This window comes from Lissotriton vulgaris, chromosome 7 (assembly GCF_964263255.1).
Source record: "Lissotriton vulgaris chromosome 7, aLisVul1.2, whole genome shotgun sequence".
NCBI classification, from domain to species: domain Eukaryota; kingdom Metazoa; phylum Chordata; class Amphibia; order Caudata; family Salamandridae; genus Lissotriton; species Lissotriton vulgaris.
Genome location: NC_141695.1, coordinates 1,614,615,925 through 1,614,639,160, shown reverse-complemented (window position 1 = coordinate 1,614,639,160; position 23,236 = coordinate 1,614,615,925). Strand labels below are relative to the sequence as shown.

Below are 23,236 nucleotides of genomic sequence, written 5' to 3'. Positions count from 1 at the left end.
CTATGGAGAAAGTGCAGTCAGAAAATTGGCTATATGCCTAACAAACATATAACTTATTTTTTTACTGTTCATCACCGTCGGGCAAATCCTGGTTGTGAGGGACAGTAAAAAATAAATAATGCCACCCTTGCCATGTGTTGTGACTCCAGTGGAGAGGGGGGCATTATCTTATATATATATATTTTAAATCCTATAACATTTTATTTTTTAAATTAAAACAAAGAAAACTGTTTGGTGCAAGGCTACATCGTGTTGACAGATCCCTGCACCAAACAGCAAATGTATTGATAGGAACCGCAGTGACAGCGGTTCCTGCAAATGCTTAATAAATGACAACCAGCATGTCAGTCATTTATAAATCTGATGGGCAGTAATTTACTCTGTTGCACTGGTGGAGAAACAGGCCAACAGGGCCGGACTGGCCGTACCGGGCACCCGACAATCCCCCAGTGCGCTGCACGGGCGGGGGACCGGTGTTGGGCCCATGGGGGCCGTTTTTGTTACAGGGACGTTTTTGCAAAATCGGTCCTGTAACAAAATCGGCCAAAAACCGGCCCTGGCAAAGTGCTTGGCGGCACCCACAACCTCCCCCGGGGGGGGGGGGGGGGGGGGGGGCACGGCCGAGCACTTTGCCAGGGTCGATTTTGGTTCCCAGTCCAGCCCTGCAGGCCAAGGATAAACTGAGGGTTAGTTCAGGTGGCTTTCCCCAGACATGGTGATTAAATCTGTTCCTGCCCTGCATGAGAATACCCGTGCATCCACTTTTGTCTTTATTAAGGCAATGCAGCAATATAGTATAAAGTCTTTAATCCCTAAGGCAAAAATTTGCATTGATCTTACTTTAAGAAAATCACAGGCATTAGCACGGGGTAACCAAAATCCCTTTGCAAAGATTCACTTTCTTTACAGCTTCTGCACACAGCAGGAAGACTAGTTGCTGATCTAAATATATTGACCCATAACCTTTCCATGGATGGATCAGGATAACTTTAGATCAGTAATATTCCAAAGGTTCATATGTTGTATCAGATTCATTAGCAAAACTTCAAAAAGTAATGTGCATTCCACACTTATCTGGGAGATCAATTTATCTAACCAAATACTGTACTGAATGTCAAAACCACATTCACCTCATACATGCAACACTTAACACAAGGTGGTGAATCAAATTATGTGGTTAAAGCAAAAAGGTTACCCTGAATCATGAGACGCATAGTTCTTTAATAGCATTTTAGGCCATTTGACCTTTATCCGCATTGTTGGATATTGTTACAAAGGGTACCCATTTACTGTACTTTTTACTTACGATATTCAACTGTTGTGCTTGTGCTAAAGTGCCCATGAATGAATGAATGGTTGGTGAACTTTATAAGTAAATACACATTTAAAGAAATTCAAAAGTAACACTTAGCTGTGCTCATCCTTATATGAAACACATAGCATACTGAAGCTTCAAAAATATGTACAAAAACCTCCCACTTCTAAAAATAATAAATGAACAGTTTTTTTAGCTAGGCCTAAACATATTCAAAAATGCCTAATTTGACTTTCCATCTATGTCACAGAGCCTTGTTGTATCAAGCCTTAATTGATGATATTTCCAAATATAACATGTTTTGAACTATTTGAGTTTTTCTGAAAGTCATTCTTCAAGATATCAAATTTGTCACTGCATCAAAGGATGCAATCTAATCTTGATTAGCTAGGCCTAAACATACTCAAAAATGCCTAATTTGACTTTCCATCTATGTCACAGAGCCTTGTTGTATCAAGCCTTAATTGATGATATTTCCAAATATAACATGTTTTGAACTATTTGAGTTTTTCTGAAAGTCATTCTTCAAGATATCAAATTTGTCACTGCATCAAAGGATGCAATCTAATCTTGATCGAAAGCTTACTTAACGCCTTCCATGCTTGTGACAAGGTCAACTCGTCATGGGTGTTACCTGCGCTGTGCGTTTGACGAGTTGACCTTGTCACATAACAAGGGATTTTGAAAATTGCGGCACAGCACGGGAATATACAGCAGCAATGATGCGTTTAAAGGTAATCTGCCGCTGAGCTTGCTAGCCAATCATTTAATGTAAAGGTTGTTATTTTTTGTATCATATTTCTTTTGATACCTATGTATTAGGTTTGCCAGTTCCCTTCAAACCACAGAGTATTTGTGGATTACACCATTTAACTAGAGTTTATTATTGCCTCGCCTGTTTGATGTTATTTGGGTTTAGCCTCTGTTTCTCCACCTTTCTTTTAAATAGTAATACAGGATTGTTCATAATTTATTACACATCCTCAATGTACTGTGTCCTGTGGTAAGCAGTGGAATTTGAGGTACTCTTTGCCTAGTCTTTTGATCATATTCCTTCTTGAAGCCTGAAAATCTTACACATGCCTAATGTGCACTGTCACAGGCTCACACACTCCTCTGACGTGCATCCCACATGGTGTGATATTTAGTGGAGTACTTTACAAGCAAACCCTTCTATGGTGTTACACAAACAAAGTGCATTATTTTGCACTTAGCACAAAATAGCACATACTGATTAGTATCACGTATACCAACCCAAGATGATGTATAAAGAACTGTTCAGTATAGTCCAGTGTACAAGAGCTGTTATTAGGTAAACACAGTATTACAGACGTACACGTTGTGCACTTGTGCTGCATGCTTAGTTCATTATACCAGTCAGTGTTGTGTGACACCAGCATTAACTCACTGTAAGCTGCAATATAGAATTCTTTCTGACCTCTTGCCTTTTTACCAAATTTTAGCTAATTCAGACAATCAGTGTGGTGGACCGAGACGAGCCACAGGGCGGTCATCAATTCTATTTTACCCTATCCCCGGAAGTGTCTGGCAACCGCCACTTCACCCTCCTCGACATAAAAGGTGAGTGCCGCTATCCACGCCCGCCTTCAATCTTTTTCCCATCTCTCTAGTTAATTTACTCTTTGATCCTTCTTCATTCAGTTCTCTATTTAACTTAAATTTTTCCTTTTGATGGTTCTATGCCAGCCTCATTAATTCTGTTTCTTTACTCTCTTTAATTCTTTCTCATGTTCTCCTCCCATCCTTTTTTCTCCACCACATCCTTCTTCTTTGAGACTCCCCCACAATTTGTAGATTCCTTTCCTTTATGTATGACTCTCTTATAGAATCTTTTTCTGTCTCGACTAAGGGGACCGAGGCACGTGTTGCTTGTATGGGCTTGTACTTGCAAGCCAGGTTCCTATTCAGGAAGCGGACTCAGTGTTTGTGCACACATGGGGATCTTTTCAACTTTTTAAAACCTATTTTTCCTTAAAATATTTCTCAAGGCAACATAAACAATTGTGGAATGCAATGCTCCCTAATTTGCTTAATGTTCTCTCCTAAAGTGTTACTGAATCATGTATTGTTAATACTAGTTCTTGAGACAGAGCTTTCTAAAAACCTGTCATAGCACTTTTGGAAAAGTACATTAACAAAGATGTTGCCCTAATCCTGCCTTAGATGTCGAAGTCAATTTGTTTGTATAAGGTTTATTCTCAATTATTACTACAAATTCTGATGCACGAGGGAAACCAACACAGGTTGACATTTGACTGGATCATGCAATTAAGAACGTTGGTGTAAGGTGGGATAATGAATAAGGTAATATTTACTAAAAGCTGACAATGTGGAGGGTTGGTGAATAGGGGAGTAGGGAATTTTAGTTGTGTTGCTCACCATCACTGATACATTTAAATGTTTTTCAGGTTTTGTTTTGATTGTGTAGCTCACCATCACTTATGAATTTCAATGGTTTTTAGGTTTTGTTTTGATTATGTTGCTCACCATCACTTATGAATTTCAATGGTTTTTAGGTTTTGTTTTGATTATGTTGCTCACCATCACTTATGAATTTCAATGGTTTTTAGGTTTTGTTTTGATTATGTTGCTCACCATCACTTATGAATTTCAATGGTTTTTAGGTTTTGTTTTGATTGTGTTGCTCACCATCACTTATGAACTTCAATGGTTTTTAGGTTTTGTTTTGATTAAGTTGCTCACCATTACTTATGAATTTCAATGGTTTTTAGATTTTGTTTTGATTGTGTTGCTCACCATCACTAAGAAATTTAATTGGTTTCTAGGGTTTGTTTTCTAACCATAAAGACTTCACAGTGTATATTTATTTGTCCACGGATTTTGAAAGGTTGTTCATAACAAATATTGTTTATCTTCTATTTAGCTTCCCTGTAAAAACCTTTTTTGTATTGCATCTTTTAGGTTCTGTAATGAGTGCTTTTGCACAAAGTTCATGTGCCACGGAGCACTGCAACAGTAGCCAGCTGTGTAAGGCCGAAGTTTGGGGGCTTGTTATGAGAAGGGGCTTTTCTACATATTTAGATGACATGGCTATAGCCCTGAGGGAAAATTCTGCACTCCCAGTTGCCATAGTTCATGTGAACTTGGTCTTTAAATCCTACAAATTATGTCTTATTATTCAGCTCTTAATTTAAGGAAAAAATGATTATTGAAACAGAACCCTCCGCTTTACCAGGCTCTCCTGGAAAATGAAAGCTCCAAAAAATAATTTTGTTTTTTTGTGAAGAAGATTGTTCGAGCCCGAGGTCACAGCTTAAAGGAACTCATTGTGGACAAATCTATGAGTAGATGGTGAAGTAAAAGTTCCGTTGTGAAAGTGATCATCATAATTAAATATGAATTTCAAAAAGCTGCTAGGAGGAAGGATGTTGAGATTGGCATCCTGTCCAAATGTTTGACTCATCAGAATCACTCGTTGGCCCCCCAAGCCCCAACCAGACACACTTGTTGTTTAGGAGCCTTGTTGGACATGCTATGGAATTAATTTGGGGTCAGGTAAAATGATGTGTTCTTACCTGCAATTGAAATGCATCTGATGGAAACAAAGCACCTTTTAGTCCCTATGAAAATAATGGAGGAAAATGTCCATCTTATAAAGCTTGCATGTCCTTTGTATGATTAAATACAATACATGGTCATTTACAGATGGGGTTACATGCATGTTTTAATAGGTTTAATTTGGAATCTAGTTTGCGTGACAATTTCACATCACCTGTAAATATATAAATTCATAAATACATTCAATTAAATCGAGTCTGAAGGCCCTCTGCGTTTCTGGTTGCAGAAAGTAACCACTGGCCATGCCTTCGGGTCATTATCCTTGACCTTCTTTTCATCTTAGCAGCTTGGACGCAGAGTCTACAGCCTTCAGTCACATCTTGCACCCACTCCATATGCCCACAGAGCCTGCTGGTCATAACCTTTGGATGTGACCAGCAAGTCTGGTCGCAGGAGGATACCTGCTGTCATGACCTGCACCACTTCCCCTGGCCACAGGGACACTGGACATTGCCTTCCGGTGTGCACTGCAGCAAAAGGTGAAGGCAGCGCCCTTCGGCTACACTCTGCGCCTAGTCCTCAACCCTTGAGAATAGTGAGAAAGATGTTTGGTGATGCAGAATAGACTCTTCTCTCCTGGTCATGCAGTCCTGCTCTCTGGTGTGTGGTAGCAGAATATTATTGTCAGAATATTTCCACACTTGCAGTTCATCATTGAAAATCTGCACCTAATGAAACTATGGAGCATATGTCGGAAGGCGTTTGCGATTCGCAAACGCCGGAATTCGCAGAATTCCGGCTTTTGCGAATCGCAAACTGCCATTTGGTATGTAGGTGCCACATAGCACAATAAGGAATCACAAAAATTGCGATTCCTTTTTTTGCTCAAGCATTTAAGGAATCACAATTTTGCGATTCCTTAAATGCTATGTAGGGGTAACTTTTAAAATGTGATTTTGGCTTAAGGAATCGCAAAATACCACCTACTCCAAATATATGGTATTTTGCGATTTCCTGTCAAAATGCATTTTTAAAAAAAATTCAAAGTGCCAGGTGGCGCACAGACATGCCATTAGTGCATGTATAGGCGCCACATGTACTTACAGGCACATTCCAGGGGTGCAACAGGTGTCCTTTGGACACACTGGCACCCTTGGAATTGCGATTCTCAAATTGCAATTTTCTCATTTAAAAAATCGCTATTTGGGAATGTATCCCCATTCATTCCTATAGGCCTCTTGGCCCATAGGAATGAATGGGACACTCATTCCTTAATTGCCATTCGCAATTTGCTAATCGCAATTAAGGAATTTTAGGGATTCGCAAAAAAATTGCGATTTATTACCTATATTTCATTTTGCAATTCTCAAATAGCGATTCCCTAAAAATCGCTATTTGAGAATCGCAAAATGTAAATTACCTACATATGCCCCTATATCTTTTAAAAGACACTTGAGACATAATATTCATATTAAACAATGCTTCTCTAGATAATATTCTGACAGACAACCCCCTGCACCCACATCTGCAAGGCATGCAACAGTTTCTAGACACGAAGACTTATCGCAGTATTTTTCAGTACAGTCATCTTTTGTGTGTTTGACGATTCTCCATTACTTGTTTTGAAGTTCTCCAACCATCAAAGAATGCACTTGAGAACTGGCTTGGAGTTCTTGAATTTAATATCAAAATGAATAAATTTTTCAGTAAAATAAAAGACCTTTTATTCTTGTGAGCCTAGTAGCATATTCTCCTCTTAATTTTTCGCGTTGACCTTCTAGGTGTTTCTTCCATTTTTATTGGTTTGAGACAACAATCAAATAGTGGAGGTTCTCAAATCACTCTCATGATCTAGAATCACAAGCATGATGGAAGAACCAACTGTTTCAGCCAATCAGATTAGTATTTGGAATTTGGAATCACTTCTTGAACAGGTGTTTTTTAATCCTTCTCGGTCCTATAAGTAAAGATACCCTTTTTCTTAACCGAAAATATCCTGATATATGTTTGTAGCAAACATTATCTTAAAAACAAATAAACAGGTCTAAAAATGGGGCCCAATTAAAGGATGAATGTGAAAAGAAGTGCCTTTCATCTTAAGTTCCATAAGAATTTGTGCTTTATGCTTGTGAAAAAAAGCTACTACATGGATTTACACCAAATTATCTTAGCGGTAGAACTTTCCTGATATTAGGCTCTTTTTGTAGTTTGGTGTAAATCTGTTAAGTAAGTTTTTACATTTATTTTTACAAATGTGTCAGTTTATTTGTGAAATATTTGATAAGTCAAATCGTAAAAGGATCTGCAGTTGAAACATTTGAAAATAACGAAAATCTGGTCGGAAAAGGGACCATTTTTATTTGCATTGTTCATTGGGGAGTGTGCATATTTGAAATGAACAATTGACTGAATGACCTTATTGGCCAGCCTTTACTGTAAATGTGTGTTGCAGCTGCCAGTACATGATGTGAGAAGAACCAACATTTTTTTTTTAGATGGATGTTAGAGGACATGGGAAGCATCCCCTGATTACTGGATGAATGTTAGGTGGGGTGGGGTGTGAAGTGACACATATTGCCCTCATAAATGAAATAAACTAAATAAACAAGTTTCACTTAGTGCAGCATATCAGCTTGTAAGATTTGGGGAGATTCTACTGCCTGGTTCCTGATCATGAATCTGCGGATATTTCCTAATATCTTTTAATACAAAATAAAAATGTAGAAGGGAGTATAAGGGAACAGGCAGAAGCTCTGTCAAGAAAACGAAAAAGTGTTGATGAAAAAACAATGAACATGGACCATTAGACGCCTCGGATCCTCTGTGCATTAGGGATTACAAATAAGATCTGCATTCAGGCCTTTGATGCAGGTTTGTACAAATACTTCTAGGAAGTTCATATGAATTTCCATTGGGGCGGCTAATTCTGCTATATGGTGGTCTCCATAGCGAATGACTCTACACTTATGGCCATATGTATCAAGCCTTTTGCGATTCGTTAAGACCGAAATTCGCAGAATTTCGGCCTTAGCGAATAGCAGAAGGCCTTTTTACCGATTTTGAAATGTAAGAAACATTAGCAAAAGAAGGAATCGCAAAAAATTGTGATTCCTTAGTTTGCTTAAGCATTTAAGGAATCGCAATTTTGCGATCCCTTAAATGGTATGTATGAAGCTTTTTTGACTTGCGATTTCAGGTTTAGAAATCGCAAATTACCACCAAATTTTAGTTGGTGGTAATTTGCGATTTCTTGTAAATATGCACAATTGTGCATCTGTGAGGGTGGCATATGACGCACATACATGCCCATTGGGCCTGTATGTGCGCCATATGCACACACATGTAATTTACAGGGGTGCAGCAGGGTGTCCTTGAGACACCCCTGCACCCTTGCAATAATTCTCAAATTGCGATTAGCAAATTGCGAATTCGCAATTTGAGAATTATTTCGCAATCATTCCTATGGGTCTCCTGGCCCATAGATATGCATTGGAAATTATTCCTTAATTGCGAATTCACAAAATGCGAATTCGCAATTAAGGAAGGTTAAGGAATCGCTAAAAAAAAAGCGATTCTCTTCATACATACCATTTTGCAATTCCTAAATAGCGAATCCTTAAAAATCGCTATTTAGGAATCGCAAAACGGATCTATGATACATATGGCCCTTAGTGAATATGGTTCATTGTGGAACTGCACTTTTTTTCTCACTTTTGAAAATCTATTTTACCATGGAGAAAGCTCTTCATAATACCTTTCAGCAAATCTGGGGGTGATTGCTTTCTCTTTCCAACATTTAAGCTGAGTTATGCCAGATCTTTGCTGCAGTAAATGTATAACTCTTTCCAATTTGGAAAGTGAATTTATTGACATTTGGAAAAACCCACAAAAGTACATGTTTGTGGATGTTACCAAACGTTCAAGGCAACTCATACGTGAGTGGGATTTGAGCCATCACGGATATCCCCACTCATGGTCAAGAGGTCCACCTCATAAATTAGTTTATGCCCACTAGGAATCCTGGCAGGCAAAAGAAAGATAAATTCAGTCATGAGCATATGTTTACAACCGAACTTGCCTTTGTGAACAGGGCTCTAAATTCTCAGGGAGATGCTGGAGCCCCAATTCACACACATAACTGCCAGTAACCCATATTTCTCCTCGCAAACCTGCACATATTGATTCAATAATCATGGGGAGTTTTAGCTATCCTCTACTCAACATGCTTAATCCTGGATTCAGAACTAAACGACATATTTACTTTATTTTAAAGTGTGTAAGAAAATGCAATACACATTACAGAAAAATTAAGTTGTTGGGCATTTGGTGGAGAACGAGAAGATTTCAGGATCTATGCCAATGTCATCCCACTGCCTACTGTTTGATTACATGTGGATACCACTGCTGTCCCTCCAGGAGGCTTGAAACCCCGTTAGGGTACCGTAGGGTATGCATCATTGATGGTCCGAATAGAGACCACAGGTATCAGTTTAGACTTTCGGAAATATTTTGTTTCTCCTTCTCCCTACTATCCGACATCCTACATCAGATAGTACACACTAAATATCAATACAGTGGGGAAAGTGTTTGAGGCAAATTTAACAACTTGAAAATGTCCAGAGTCCCACTTTACGATTTTTGTGCTGGCGGAAACATGATGACAGTAGGGATGTATGATTGAATGCACTCAAAAAAACATCCTTCTACAATCTATTTTTTAACTTATCAGAGACATCATCAAAACATCTTTATCAGTTGTTCACCAGATAAGTGTATCTCAGTGAAACAGGAATTGGATCGAAAGTCCAAGAGTACCTGATTGTTAGACAATAGTATAACTCCATAATGCGTGCAGATAGGAGCTCATTCAGACAAGTATGCAATTTGATCCGAATGAGGAGCATACCCGATGGTGAAGCATGCCACGATCGGTGGGTGAGGGTCTTCAAACCTTGTAATAGGGATATCCCATTGATCATCCAGGTTTTTCATCGACTTTGAAAACAAAAAGGTAGGTTTGCAATAACTTATGTTTTGCCCATACTCTGGAGGGTGTTCATTGGCCCTCTACAAAATCACCCCTCACATACCTTTTATATAATATAGACTTGTGCTGCATAATCATCCCAAATCTGCTCTTGTAAGTGTCTTCAAGGACCTCGTTTTTAGGCTTCATCAAGCTTTGTTAAATTGTATAATTTGAAACAGAAATGATTGCATAATTGTTAAGCATTCTTGAACTCATTTTGCTTCTGAAGTAATGTATTCTATTACTAATCAGACCTCTTTTTATTTTTGTGAGCCTGCTAGAGTCAAGGGTCCACTCAGATCCTATTATATTAAAAAAATATGGTAAATACAACAGCACATTCCGAAGTGTGACTTTGTGAAAGCAGAGTTCAATCGTTTGTGTTAAGCCCAACGAAACTGAAAGTTTGGGACAATGTGACACAATCATTAGAGCTAGCTAATAGACAGCAGCTCTTTTTCTTTTAATAATTCATTGTTTTGTTTGGACTATTGCTTTTTTTGTGAAGGGGCAGCTTCGCATGTGGGTCACTTTCATGACAAACCTGAGAGTTATTTCTTCCATACCAAATTTGATGTTAAGTATTATTGTGTCAAACTGGTAAATGTGGTATTAAACACAGGCAGAACCTAAACAGTGCTTAATTTGTAAACATCAGATGTATTTGTGAAATTCCACCTAATGGTGGCGCTGTGTGCGTATTTTTAAGCTAAGTTTATTAGTGGAGCATTTACCTATTTAATGTATCTTTAAAAAATTATAAAACCAATAAATCTCAGACTTAAGCATGCAGGTTAAAGTGACTTGTGAGTTGTGCCAGCAGCAGTGGGCCCATGTGAAATACATTAGGCTCTGGCACTTCAGTTTTCATAAATTAAGCACTGCACCAGGACCTAACCCTTCTGGTTTACTTTTCTTCAACACTATTGGAAATGTTCTGGCCAATTACTTTAGGTCACAAAAATTCCTTGCCAAGGCTCATCAGTTTTAGCTGCTATTTACATGCTGTCGAATTTCCTTCTTCAAGCACATATTACTACATTAAGCCTAGGAGCAGATAGAAAAAAAGGGTTTATTCAGTTTAATGAAATCTGAAGTTGTTTTAGATATTCTTTTCCTTTTTTGTCAGCAGTGTGTATCTTTTCATGGTGTTTTTTTTTTGCTTTTCATTTGTTTATTGTGTAGAGTTTTGTAATGATTTGAACCAAGGATTCTGTGTTTTACCCTATGTGGCTATGTAGCTATGTAGTTTTGATGCATTGGTTGTCGCGTTGAGACTATTTGTAATGTCCATTGAATGTGTTCCGTGACTCCTGCGTTTAGTCTATAGTCTCTCAGTTGGAAGATTTTGACTTCTCGTTGTCTCCTCAATATTGAGGATTTGCTACCACTGATGTTTTCTGTGTCTCGACCATTGTTTTTCATTGGCAAATTGTGGAAACTGTTTGATCTTTGGCATCCATTATGTATTATTTCAAATTAATCCATGAATATGATTTGTTAGTAGTGGTGACTTCGGTGGATCTGTGGGTTAGTGGTGAACCCCTTTGTATATATGGAGGGTTGTTGGTGACCACCTGCTCTATTAATCTGCTGCCTAACTGGCAGCTGTGAGTGATTTGTTCAGGTTAACCCCTTCTTGTCCTACCATTATATAGCAGGGAGAACGACCTTCACAACGCTGTTGTTACACCGCGGTATGTTTACATTGCGGGCATTACTACGCAGTCGTTACAACGACTTGCACTGGAAGGTGCTCTAAGCTAAGGAATAGTATGATTTACTATTCCAACACCTTCCCTACTGTAACGTAGGGTGGAGTTGGAAAGGTAAATCATACTATTCCTAAGTCCAGCACCCTCCAGTGCAAGTCGCTGTAACGAACGCGATGTAAAATACTGCATTGTTAATGTATGCGTTTTAACGTCATACATTCATTTAGCAGTAGCCCCTGATCTTTCCATTTACACTATTATTCTTGTTTGGGAAGTTTCTTTGTTTATTTGTATTTCGGCTGGGTTCATTGTTCTCCATGATGATCTGTTCTTTGTTCTTTCTTCTGCTCTAGATTTCTGTCTATCTGCCAGTCTCTCCCCTCCTCATTTTCTCTGTTTCTGTAACATGTGCCTTGCCTCGTACTTCTGTACCACCCAGTATTCCCATTCCTACCAGTATGATTACAAGTATTTGTTTTCTATTTCTCTCACGTCCTGTCACTCTCTAGGTCTCCGTCCCTCTAGATATGTATGTATTGGTGAAGGGTGAATCTAGGTAAGATAGGAAACCAAGGAGTATTTACATTACATTGAATTGGGGGGGGGGTCGAAGAAAGTCTACAAGATCGTGGGCATCGACTGGGAATTACATACACATTTCACACTTTTAGACACAGGGAGATTAAGTGATTTGTCCAGAATTATTCGACGAGGCTGGGATTTAAACCTGGGTCCCCTGGCTTCAGGGTTCCAGCTCTAACCACTTGACCACATTTATTTCCCTCTAAGTGTCTTTGACTCTACATTTATGTTCCTCTCACTCTCTCTCTCGCTTTAGATGGCTCCTGTGCCCTCTCTGGAATCCCCTCTCAGTTGGTATCAGTGATGACAAACTGCTACCTCAGGCCCATCTGTTTCTTTGTACAAATTTGAAGCCAGTTTTGAAGCCTGATTTATAAATATTGCCTTTGCAGCTGGGGAGTGACATTGATAGATGTCGGAACAGATGGATTCTGCAAGCTCTTGGTGAATTCCTTCCTTTCTCTCTCTCTTTCTCTCTCTCTCTCTCCTTCTTTCTCTCTCTGTCTCTCGCTCTCTCTCTTTCTCCTTCTCTCATTCTTTGTCTCTCTCTCTCTTCTTCTCTCACTCTCTGCCTCTCTCTCTTCTCCTTCTCTCTCTCTCTGTCTCTCGCTCTCTCTCTTTCTCCTCTCATTCTTTGTCTCTCTCTCTTCTTCTCTTACTCTCTGCCTCTCGCTCCCTGTCTTTCTCCTTCTCTCACTCTTTGTCTCTCTCTCTCTCTGTCTCTCGCTCTCTCTCCTTCTCTTTCTCCTTCACTCATTCTTTGTCTCTCTCTCTCTCTCTCTCTCTCATTCTCTCACCCTCTCTCTCTTGCTCTCCCTCTTTCTCCTTCTCTCATTCTTTGTCTCTCTCTCTCTCATTCTCTCACCCTTTCTCTCGTGCTCTCTCTATTTCTCCTTCTCTCACTCTCTGCCTCTCTCTCTTCTTCTCTCACTCTCTGCCTCTCTCTCTCTCTCTCTCTCTCTCTCTCTCCTTCTCTCTCTCTCTCTGTCTCTCGCTCTCTCTCTTTCTCCTCTCATTCTTTCTCTCTCTCTCTTCTTCTCCTCTCACTCTCTGCCTCTCGTTCCCTGTCTTTCTCCTTCTCTCACTCTTTGTCTCTCTCTCTCTCATTCTCTCACTCTCTGTCTCTCGCTCTCTCTCTCTTTCTCCTTCTCTCATTATTTGTCTCTCTCTCCTTCTCTCACTCTATGTCTCTCGCCCTCTCTCTTTCTCTTTCTCTCATTCTTTGTCTCTCTCTCTTCTTCTCTCACTCTCTGGCTCTCGCTCCCTGTCTTTCTCCTGCTTTCACTCTTTTTCTCTCTCCCCTGTTCCTCTGGCACTAGCTGGTCGTTCTGGTCTAGTGTTTACCTTTACCCTGGTGCATTTGACGCTTTTGGCTAAGGAGGGTAGAGGTTGCCTGAGTATTCTTTTTCTTGCACTTCTGGAAGGGATGGGCTGGTTTCCACCAGGGCATTGCATAATGAATCCAATCTAGCTGTTTTTTCTATTTTATTTATTTATTTATTTATTTAATTTGTAAGGCGCAACAGCTACCCAAAAAAGGGTTTCCCGGCGCCGAGACACAGCATAATGAGGGCAAGGAATTACTGGCTATTCTAGTTATTGTTCGAATAGCCAAGTCTTAACGTGCCTTCTAAACCTAGCATGGTTTTCCTCCTTTCGAATGAAGGGGGGGAGTGCGTTCCAGAGGGATGGTCCAAGGTGGGCAAAAGATCTGCCTCCCATTTAAAAGCTGAATTGATGCTGCACAAAATGCTGATGCACGTTTGCGCATTCACCGACAGCTGAGCAATCAAGTGCTCTCTGCTGTACCTTACATGACTATGACACCCCTCCCAGTGGGTGCCATGATATTAGATGTATTCCCACTGGTGTCATGGCCACGAACATAACTCATAGCATTTATTGCACTTATGTTTTTTTTTTTTTAATTTCCAAGAGGGGTCTGTGCCTTAGTTTAACAATGTTGCAAGTGCTTCTCATGCAGTGCTAGATCTTTCCCCACCAAACTCAGCCAGTTTACCTGCTGTTCCCTAAGCAAATAATCAATTTCCTACAGTTTCTGTCCGCACATGTCTTAAAGTTGTTCTTTTAAATCTCTGGGCTGCATATTTTTTTTGCACTCTTGGGGTGCCATAGAGCATCTGCAGGAGATTTCGTCAATGCCGCAAACCGCCCAAAGACATTCAAGACGTGGAAGGAGGTCTCAGTCTATCTTGAAGGTTTAGACAACTGATCCAAAGCCTGAAATCTCTGATGAGCGAATTTGAGTGCAGTGGGGGTGGATTGTACTCTCCTTGAATGCCTCGGCCCTTTCTAGTTCTCACCAGTTTTCAAAGACCGGTTGTGTACAATACCAACACATTAAGTGGGTTTGGAGTCAATCCATTGTTGTTACATCTCAGAGCAGAATTCAGAGCAAGACTCGCCAGCAGTGGCGTGTTGTTTTGGCCTCGTGTTGTGCAGAGCGAAGACAACGTGTCTCGGGGACACGCGTTCTGTACGCGTAGGAAGTATACCTTCACTCTTTGTTGCCAGCGTCAGTATCTCTTTGGTTGGGTCCACTTGACAGGCCCTGTGGAGCACTGAGTGCAGGGAACAGATGCTGAGTTGCAGAGGAATTAGCAAAGTCAAATGTGGTCTGATCATTTCTTTATAAACCATTATTCAGAAATGTTATTTTTATGGAGGTTTAAGCAGGCCTCGCCTCTTATCTATACCTATCCAAACTGGCTATCTCTGCAATTTGCTGTCTGAAAATCTCGAACCAAGAAAGGTTTCCGCCTTTGTTGTCCTTCTCTTACTTGATATAATTGTATGTCTTAAGCATATGTAAGTAGTCTTAAATTTGAGCAGGATGAGTCATAACAGATTAGTTCCCTGGTGTCTTTTTTTTTTATCATGTTTACAATCCATTGCTAATCTATTTGCCCCTGAATTTTGACTTTTCCCTATTAAGGTTTTCTTCTGGATTTGTCGGTCAGAATGACTTATTCAGGGTTCCTTCTTAACTCTGATTCAGTGTGCCATTGGTGTCTTGCTGAGCAGGCTTAGTCTTTCATCTCATCTGCAATCAAAGACCATCACGACCTCTTAGGTTTTTTGCATTACTGCTTTTTTCTCTTAAATGGTACCCTCAAAAAGAGACACCACGCAACTTTCACATTGGAAATAAAGTGCAGGGTGGGAAATGGCTACTGGAAGGAAATAGCCCTATCCTAGGGCAATTAAGAAGGAAAATGGAGGCCTTCTGTGCATCCTTCCCTTCATATTGTTCATTGTATATTGGCTTTCTAATTAATCTCTGGCCTTTGTATTTTGTTGATGCTGTTCAGCTTTGACCAACAAGCATATTTGCTGAATGATAGGCTAATACCTTTCAACGACGAGACCTGTTGGCTTTAGCTGTGCTTGTTGTGTGTTTGATGTGCTGTTCTACACAGCAGATGTGCGGTAGAAGTGCAGTGTCAGTGATTGTCACCCATTTAGTCTTCTTGTATCTACTCTAGAAGACTGTACATATAAATCACACATGCACACTCCATCTAGGAAACCTTCAGCTAGGAACAGATTTGTTTCTTATGAGATGGTTTAATGCTCTTTCCAGTGACATTGGCTTTTACTTTAGGTGTCATAAATTAGTTACATCTATTGCTTGGTCAAATTATTACATTTAGCATGTGTTAAATTGATCATAATAGCAATTTTTTAATAGTGGTTTAGAAACCTTTAATAAAAAGTTTGACATACCTCGAAGTTGCCAGTGTGAAACTCCTGATGTCTCATAAAATACTCCCATTAAACTTTCTCTTGTACCTGATTGCTAAATACATTTAATCTTTAAAGTATGAGCCTTTTATGCCAGTAAAATGAATACTTAAGTGCATTTGAAGTGGAGGCAGCTGTGCACAAGGCTGAAGCCCACTTATTGTCTGGATCCATTAATTCCTGTTGTGTTTATTGAATTCGCTTGTGTAGAGACAGTGACGCTGAACCCTAGACTCCGCTATAGTACCTGGCTGGAAATTGAAACTGAAAACAATGTGCCACTTGGAACCGCAAAAAAAAGCAATTTTCAAATTTGAGAATGTGAATGGTTGAAATGTGAAATATAACCCAACCAGTGTCGAACTGGGACCAAAAATAGTCAACGGGCACCAAAATAAAAGTGGCCAAGAATAGTAAACGACACAGATAAAAACCAAAATGGCCGACATTTGCAAATCAAACCAGTTTTGAGCTTGTAAAGCAACGCTGTATAGGTGTTTTGCAAATTATGGGAGACTGCATGTATTTGTGTTTGCTTCAGACAATGGTTGTGGTTCTATCAGGGAATTCAACAGTAGATGTTGGCTCAGCAGATCATAAACAGGCCAACAAACTGCTAAAAACTGGCTCACACACTGATCTGTGAGACCAGCCCATTGGGCACTGCCTTATTCCCTATTGGCCAATATAACCATGAACCTGACCAATAAAATGAAATTATTCAACCCTAGATTCTCACACAATTTCGCCTCATTGTTAAACTTATTTTGAGGAGCATGATTGGATGACTGGGCATTTCTATCACCGATGACCCTTTTTTAAGCTATCTTAAACCTGACTTTGAAACTCAAATCTCGAACCACCACGAAGTTTCAGGGTTTTGCGAACTTTAATTTGTAACGAAAAAGGGGTGCCCCTTATAACGTTTCCTATGTCAGGGTCTACATAGCATATATGAAAAAAACATATGGGAAACACCATAAAAAAGTGGACTGACTATGTACACAAACATCTAAATACCCACAAATGTATATCATTCAAAATTCATTTTTTATTCAATCTAGTATTTTATATTTAAAAGAAGGGGAATGAAGGTTATACATTCATTAATAAGACCAAGGATTTTATATCATTCTCTTGTTGGGGCAATTTTGCGAAATTTGAGTCACCCCAAAGGTCTGGTGCTAAGTGGTGTTTGACCTAGTTCACGTCGCCCTGCCTAATATCATAAGTTTTATGTATTTTAGTTTTGGTGTTTGGTAGAGCTCTAAGGGCCTCGTTTCGAGGCCCCTAGCGGCACTTATGTGTCGCTGGAGCATCACTTTTTTGACACTCTGGTGGCACAATGTGCCGCAGCATATTTAAAAGGCCACGCAAAGTCGCTTTACGTGGCTTTTCATGGCCTTGTAAAAATGTGCCCCTTTCACGCAGAATACTGCATGAAAGTGCCGTTCAATGGATGTTGCTGTGGGTGTTCCCATGCCACAACCATGGAATTGGAAGCTATTATGACAAATTGTAAACCTGGGAATGCGTCAGATTCTAACGCCACTCCAGGGGTGGAGTTAGTGCGGCATAACGAGGAGAAGATTCCTTGAAGCACTGCCCTGCACCAAAGCCTTGCAAATGAGGCCCGGGGAGTCTTCACGACTCACGTCCGAGTGCTACTCTGCCAGACAGGTAGGAAATTGGAAGGCATGCAGAGCTGCACCGCTTCTGACTTGCACAAACCTACTTTGATAGGGATACTGTAGTGTCCTGCTGGACACACTGCTTTAGTCAGCCATTCCCGATGGCTGACCACACACTCAGAACTAAAAGTCCTTCACTGGCTGCCAGTGAGTGAAAGAATCAATTTTAAAAGCATGTGTATTGCCCACCGTGCCTACTGGAGGAAAGGAGAAATCCTGAATCTTACCCTGATCACCCCCTACCCCCCCAACAGACAGCTGAGGTCGACCCATACCTTTCAAGTCATCAACCCCAGGTTCAAAAGAGAAAGGAGTGGAGGAAGAATGTTCTCAACAAACGCGGCAAGGCTCTGGAACTCCCTCCCAATCTTTATCCGCTCAGAACCTAACATTCTGCACTTCCAGAAAAAACTAAACACCTTTCTCTTCAGCAGATAATTCGACCGTGCCTCACGCACCTGTATTTCACTATGCGCTAGGACGCCTGCGGGTAGCTATCGCGCTATATAAAAACTAAATCCAATCCAATCCAGTCCACACTCACCCCATTTCCATCCGACAAAGGCGTCACGAGCAGCGTTGCGCCTGCTAATAAAAGGGGCCGACTCGCCGAGCTCACGTGCTTGTGCCCAGTTTTAGTACCCTACCACACTGTGTCCATGTCGTTATTACTCAAAATGCGAGCTTAGAGCCCAGAACTCAACATTGGCGATGAGAGTGGTTGTGCCCACCGTGCCCCGACACCTAGTTTCTGACCTAGTAGCACGAGTGCTGCCCAAGGTCACACTGAGGGCTCCGGTTCTTTCCCTGTGCAGACATGGCTGGGGGAAGGGCTCACAAGACAGCCCGCATGGAGGCAGTGCACCGGGCCACTGAAGAAAGGAAAGCGTAGTGCATATCTGTCATGAAAAAGGGAAGGTGAGATCGCGTTGGGCAGGAGTCCCGCACTTTACACCCATTACATAGCAGCTGCCACCCACCTGTTGAACACCACGCGGAGCACAATACGAAGTGCTGTGGCCCGATGAGAGGCATCCTGCTGTGAGACTCAGCTGTCAGCAGTCGATTGCAGCACCCCGCCAGCAGAGGTGAAGACCGAGGCCGCAACGTATCGTGTGGTGTGGCTTTCTAGGGTCACTGCGAGTCATTTTAACCCCAACGGAGAGGGGTTCTGTGGCTGTCCAGTCCCTGCAAGGTTAAGGGGTGTGCCTCTTTAGCTGGAGGAGTGTCTGGAATGAAAGAGCTCCCTCAAGCCAGCTACAAAGTTGTTGTAGGTACGACGCTGAGGAAGAGCACGGAGCAGAGCATACACGCAGTGGGGCATCCGTGAAGGAAAAACGTGACCCAAGCAGGGTTGGATTGGGATTAAAAAACGGCCCGGGCATGCATAAAAAATCGCCCCACATTTGCATAATGCCTTCCCTAAAATCACTGCTTTCAGCGTCATTTCACATAAAAAGGGGGGTGGGTTCTTGGGGGGAGAGGAGGGGGGTAAAAATAATGCACGCATTAGTTTACACTAGTGAAACACAAGTGAGGCCACTCCTGCTCAGGCCCCCTGCCCTGCTCAGTATGGCTACATTAATGGGAGGCCCAGCGAGAGAAAAGGGGTAACACCTCTACCTGTTGTTGCTATACGGGAGATAATGAGTGCCCATCTCCCTCCAGAAAGGCCACTCAGACACCCACTGGGCCGCTGGCGGTATAGTCGAACAACAGAGACACCGCCCAAATCGGCCCCTCAAAAGCAGCCCTCAGCTGGAACTCGGACCCCGGCCCCTCGGGCATTGCCTGAATGCCCCTGTTACCAATCCGACGCTGGACCCAAGGCTGCACCAGCACAGAAAAAAAACCAAACATGTACCTGCAGCACCCGCATGGGCAAAAAGACCCACTGTGGCAGTAAAGCTGCTGAGGACTCGTGAAGTGGCTGCAGCATCACCTTGTGGTAGCTCTCTGCACCGCACCAGGAGTAAGTGACTTGTATGATACAGCCCTACAGAGACAACAATTGACAAAGAGCCCGCGATGCCTTGCTACCTCGCCTTAAACAGCGGCACAAAGAGCGAGAGAGGCCCACTGTTCCTTACCAACCCTCTCTACAGTGCATCACAGGTCTGAACTTGTGAACCAACTTCAACTGTGACAAAGTGTCACACATCAATAAGAAAATCGAAACAGTGCCTAAAAAACTCAAAATGAATGGAGTAATGAGGCTACTGCGGCGGTATCCAAAAACTCATCACTGTTAGTAGGCATCTGACAGACGAAGACAAGACTCTCGACAGTGCAGGGAGCAACTTCCCATTGGCCTAGGGCAGTCAGTGACTGAGTGAGCTGAGCGCTGTCTTCCCTTAGTGGAATTTTGCTGCCACTGCATGGTGCCAAAAAGCTGCTCATCGGTGCAGCAACGGAGGGGAAACTGACTGTTTTTTTACCCCTGAGAGGGTCTTTGATGCGTTTTGGCTGGAGCAGGTGGCTCGGGAGGAGGCCACTAGAGGGACCAAGCAGTCTGATACTGTAGAAAGTGTGCCACAGTGAAGCAAGCCCCCGAAGAGGGGCGCTCAATATAGCTGCGCCCCTGGGCTGTGGCATTAGAATCGGAATGTAGGGTGGACAAGGGGCAAAATCGGAATAAAATAGAAAAAGAAGTGAATGCATGTTTGCAGAGAGTGTCTGAAGTCGCAAAGGATAATGGAAGGAGTAAGAGCATAGAGGGTGCCTGAAGCTGCCACCATACTCCGCACTGCACGAGCTCTGCCACAGACTGAAGTTATTTCATTAACAGGAGAGAGGTGGATGGGCACCTCCTGGGCATAGGTGGCAGGAAGCACAAGAGGTAAGTAACTCCCATGTGCAGAGTACGAGACAGACTGTGAGCGCTTACTCACTAGGGCGCATAGACAATGTATGGCCTCACAAATTTGGCTGTACTGGCCAGTCGCCCCAGCACCAAATGGCCACCATTCACCTGTCAATGAGGACATACCATGGAGTGGTCAACCCTGTAAAGCACAAACGATACTAGGCAGGACCAAGCAAGGTGAAAGCGCGGCCTTGAGGAGCAAGCACTGCGTCCTCGAGTGAATGGGATGGGGGTGGAAAGTTATCTACCATACATAGGGTGGAGCACCAAGGAGATCGCTGAGGAGGGGATATGCGAAGTGTGGGTTGATGCCACACCAACCTGAAGAGAAGAGTCATATCCTATGAAAGGTATAGGGCCTGCGAGTGGTCCAGGATGGGAGAAGATGCACAGTCCTATGAATACGACATGGCCTGCTAGAGGTCGATGATGGGAGAAGACGCACAGTCCTACGAACAGGACAGGACCATTGTAAGCTACATGTGAAGAGAAATTGCGACACTTGGCTAGTGCCAAATCACACCAGAAGACGAAAGGAACACATGCAACGTGTGGCCGGATGCCACATTGCAATGACAGAACTGAAAAAAGTAGAGGAGAAAATAGTGTGTCCCCAGACCTGTCACACTGACAAACCTGACACCACCCAGCACCAAAAGAAGAGACTGTGGCACAACACCACAGTGAAAAGGAGACCTGGAAAAGGGGATGAAAGAAAGGTGTGTGGCCTGATTGGTCATACGGAATCGCCTGGCATTCACAGATGCGCAGGTAAAGATGTTCAAGGCCGCCGGAGATGATAAAGGATGCCAAGACCGATGGCCAGAAGAGGATCAAGGGTGACAAAGCCGAGTACTTGTGCCAAGACACAAGAGGTCTTCTACTGACACAGGCAAGCTACTGATATGGAGGGATGTATGTCGTTACTATGCATGCTTTTACAACGCATGCCTTTACCACGCAACTTTTACAACGCAAGTCGTTACAACGACTTGCGTTGGGGGGAGCTGGATAGTGAATAGTTTAATTTACTATTCCAACTCCAGTCCCCGTGGATAGTAAGGAAGGTTTTGGATAGTAAATTAAACCATTCCCTATCCTACAGCGCCCCCCAGCGCAAGCCGTTGTAACAACTTGCGTTGTAAAAGTTGCGTGGTAAAGGTAGTGCGTGGTAAAAGTTGCGTTTTAAACGCTGTTCCCCGATATGGAGAGGCATCACTGGTGACAGCCCTGTGAGAGAACCGAAAGTAAGTCACATGGATGCACGAACCGCATATCTCTCCCAAGCTTTCAGTGTGACCTTCCGGCAACAGGCAACGGCTGATTAAACCGCATACGCTGTAGGGGAAGAACAGCACTAGCAATACACCAAGCTACAGGGATGCGAAGTCCCTCCGGACACCCTACCCCTGCAGCCCTTTGTCACCTGTCTTACAGGTTGTCTAATAGCAACAACACCATAATGCCATGTGCTTCACCCTAACCACCAAAAGAGCATCTCACCACCAGAGTGAAGCTTTATACCCGCAAACCACCAAGAGACGAAAGAGGCACTCCTGGCACCATGAAGGACAAATTGTCCAGAGACTACCTGCTGGTCCTGTTGGCAGGCAAACCCAACCATGGATTGTCTACCCTTGTGATTGCACAAGTGACTCGGCTGTGGCTCTGCTGGTGGTCTGGCAGTAGCCCCCGCATGGTCCACTTGCAGCCCAGCACAGTTCATGAGGTCCTGTGGCGGCCTAGCGAAAACGGCTTCAAGGGAATCCCACAAGAGAGGTAGGCCTGAAGCTCTCCACCAACAGATACTGGGGCATCAGAGGAGGATGTCCAAACATCATTGAGTTGTCCGAGTCCTACAAGGTTGTCCTTCACGGAGTCAAAACACCCAAGAGAAATCGCTTCAGCGGATTCCAACGATGCTCCTGAGGCACCCCAGATTTAATTTTTACACCTACCACACCACCGCAACAGCACGCCTGGCCAACCAACATTGCATGGGTGGACTTTAACCCAACCAGCATGCTGTCAAAGGATCCAGACTCCATCCATTCCTGTATTCATGCCCAGAACCATCTGGTTAAATTATGGATGCAAGCAGCAATGGCTAGGTGCTCCCAGCGGCACCCACTGACGAAACGAAAGTTGAGGGGGACCCCCTGCAAGGTAAACGGAGTGGCCCCCGCTCTGGATTTATTCAGGAGTTCTCAAGCTTGAGTACAGTGGTGAGGGGGCCCGCTGCAGCTCAGGAGCCCCCCGTACCGCAGGGGATGCGGGGGCCTGTGTGACGCCCCTGGCTGCACCAGTCCATTGTCTACTGCTGTCTTGAGGACTGCCTCTAGCGACTGAGAGTCTCAGTGGTGTTTAGTATGCTTTATTCATTCCCACAGAATTGACTTGTGTTTGTTTTATCGTTAAAGTTTGGGAGGAATGTAGTGTCCTGCTGGATACATAGCTTTACCCAGCAACTTTTTGTCGGCTGGTCCCACACTCCCCCCAAACCCATCCAACACATGCTTCACATGTGAGGTGGGTCCTGCTAATAAAAGGGGCTGCGCACACCTGTTTGAGGGCAGTTTTAGTACCTTACCATGCTTTGTCCATGTCGTTATTGCTCAGCACGCGGCCTAAGGCCCAAAACCCCAGAGACATGCATGCCATGCTGGTCAGATTTGCATATGCGCAGAAATACTTTTTTTGGCTGTACAATGTTGTGAGACATTCCTCTAAACG

General features: G+C 42.7%; 1 protein-coding gene across 1 annotated transcript in view; it reads left to right on the top strand.

Annotated features, from left to right (window-relative positions):
- Positions 1-23,236, top strand: part of CDH22 (cadherin 22) — a 1,063,019-nt gene that overhangs the window by 957,363 nt on the left and 82,420 nt on the right. The window contains exon 9 of the mRNA XM_086932547.1: positions 2,779-2,896. Within this exon, the coding sequence (XP_086788673.1) occupies positions 2,779-2,896 (118 nt within the window). The remainder of the gene's footprint in view (positions 1-2,778; positions 2,897-23,236) is intronic.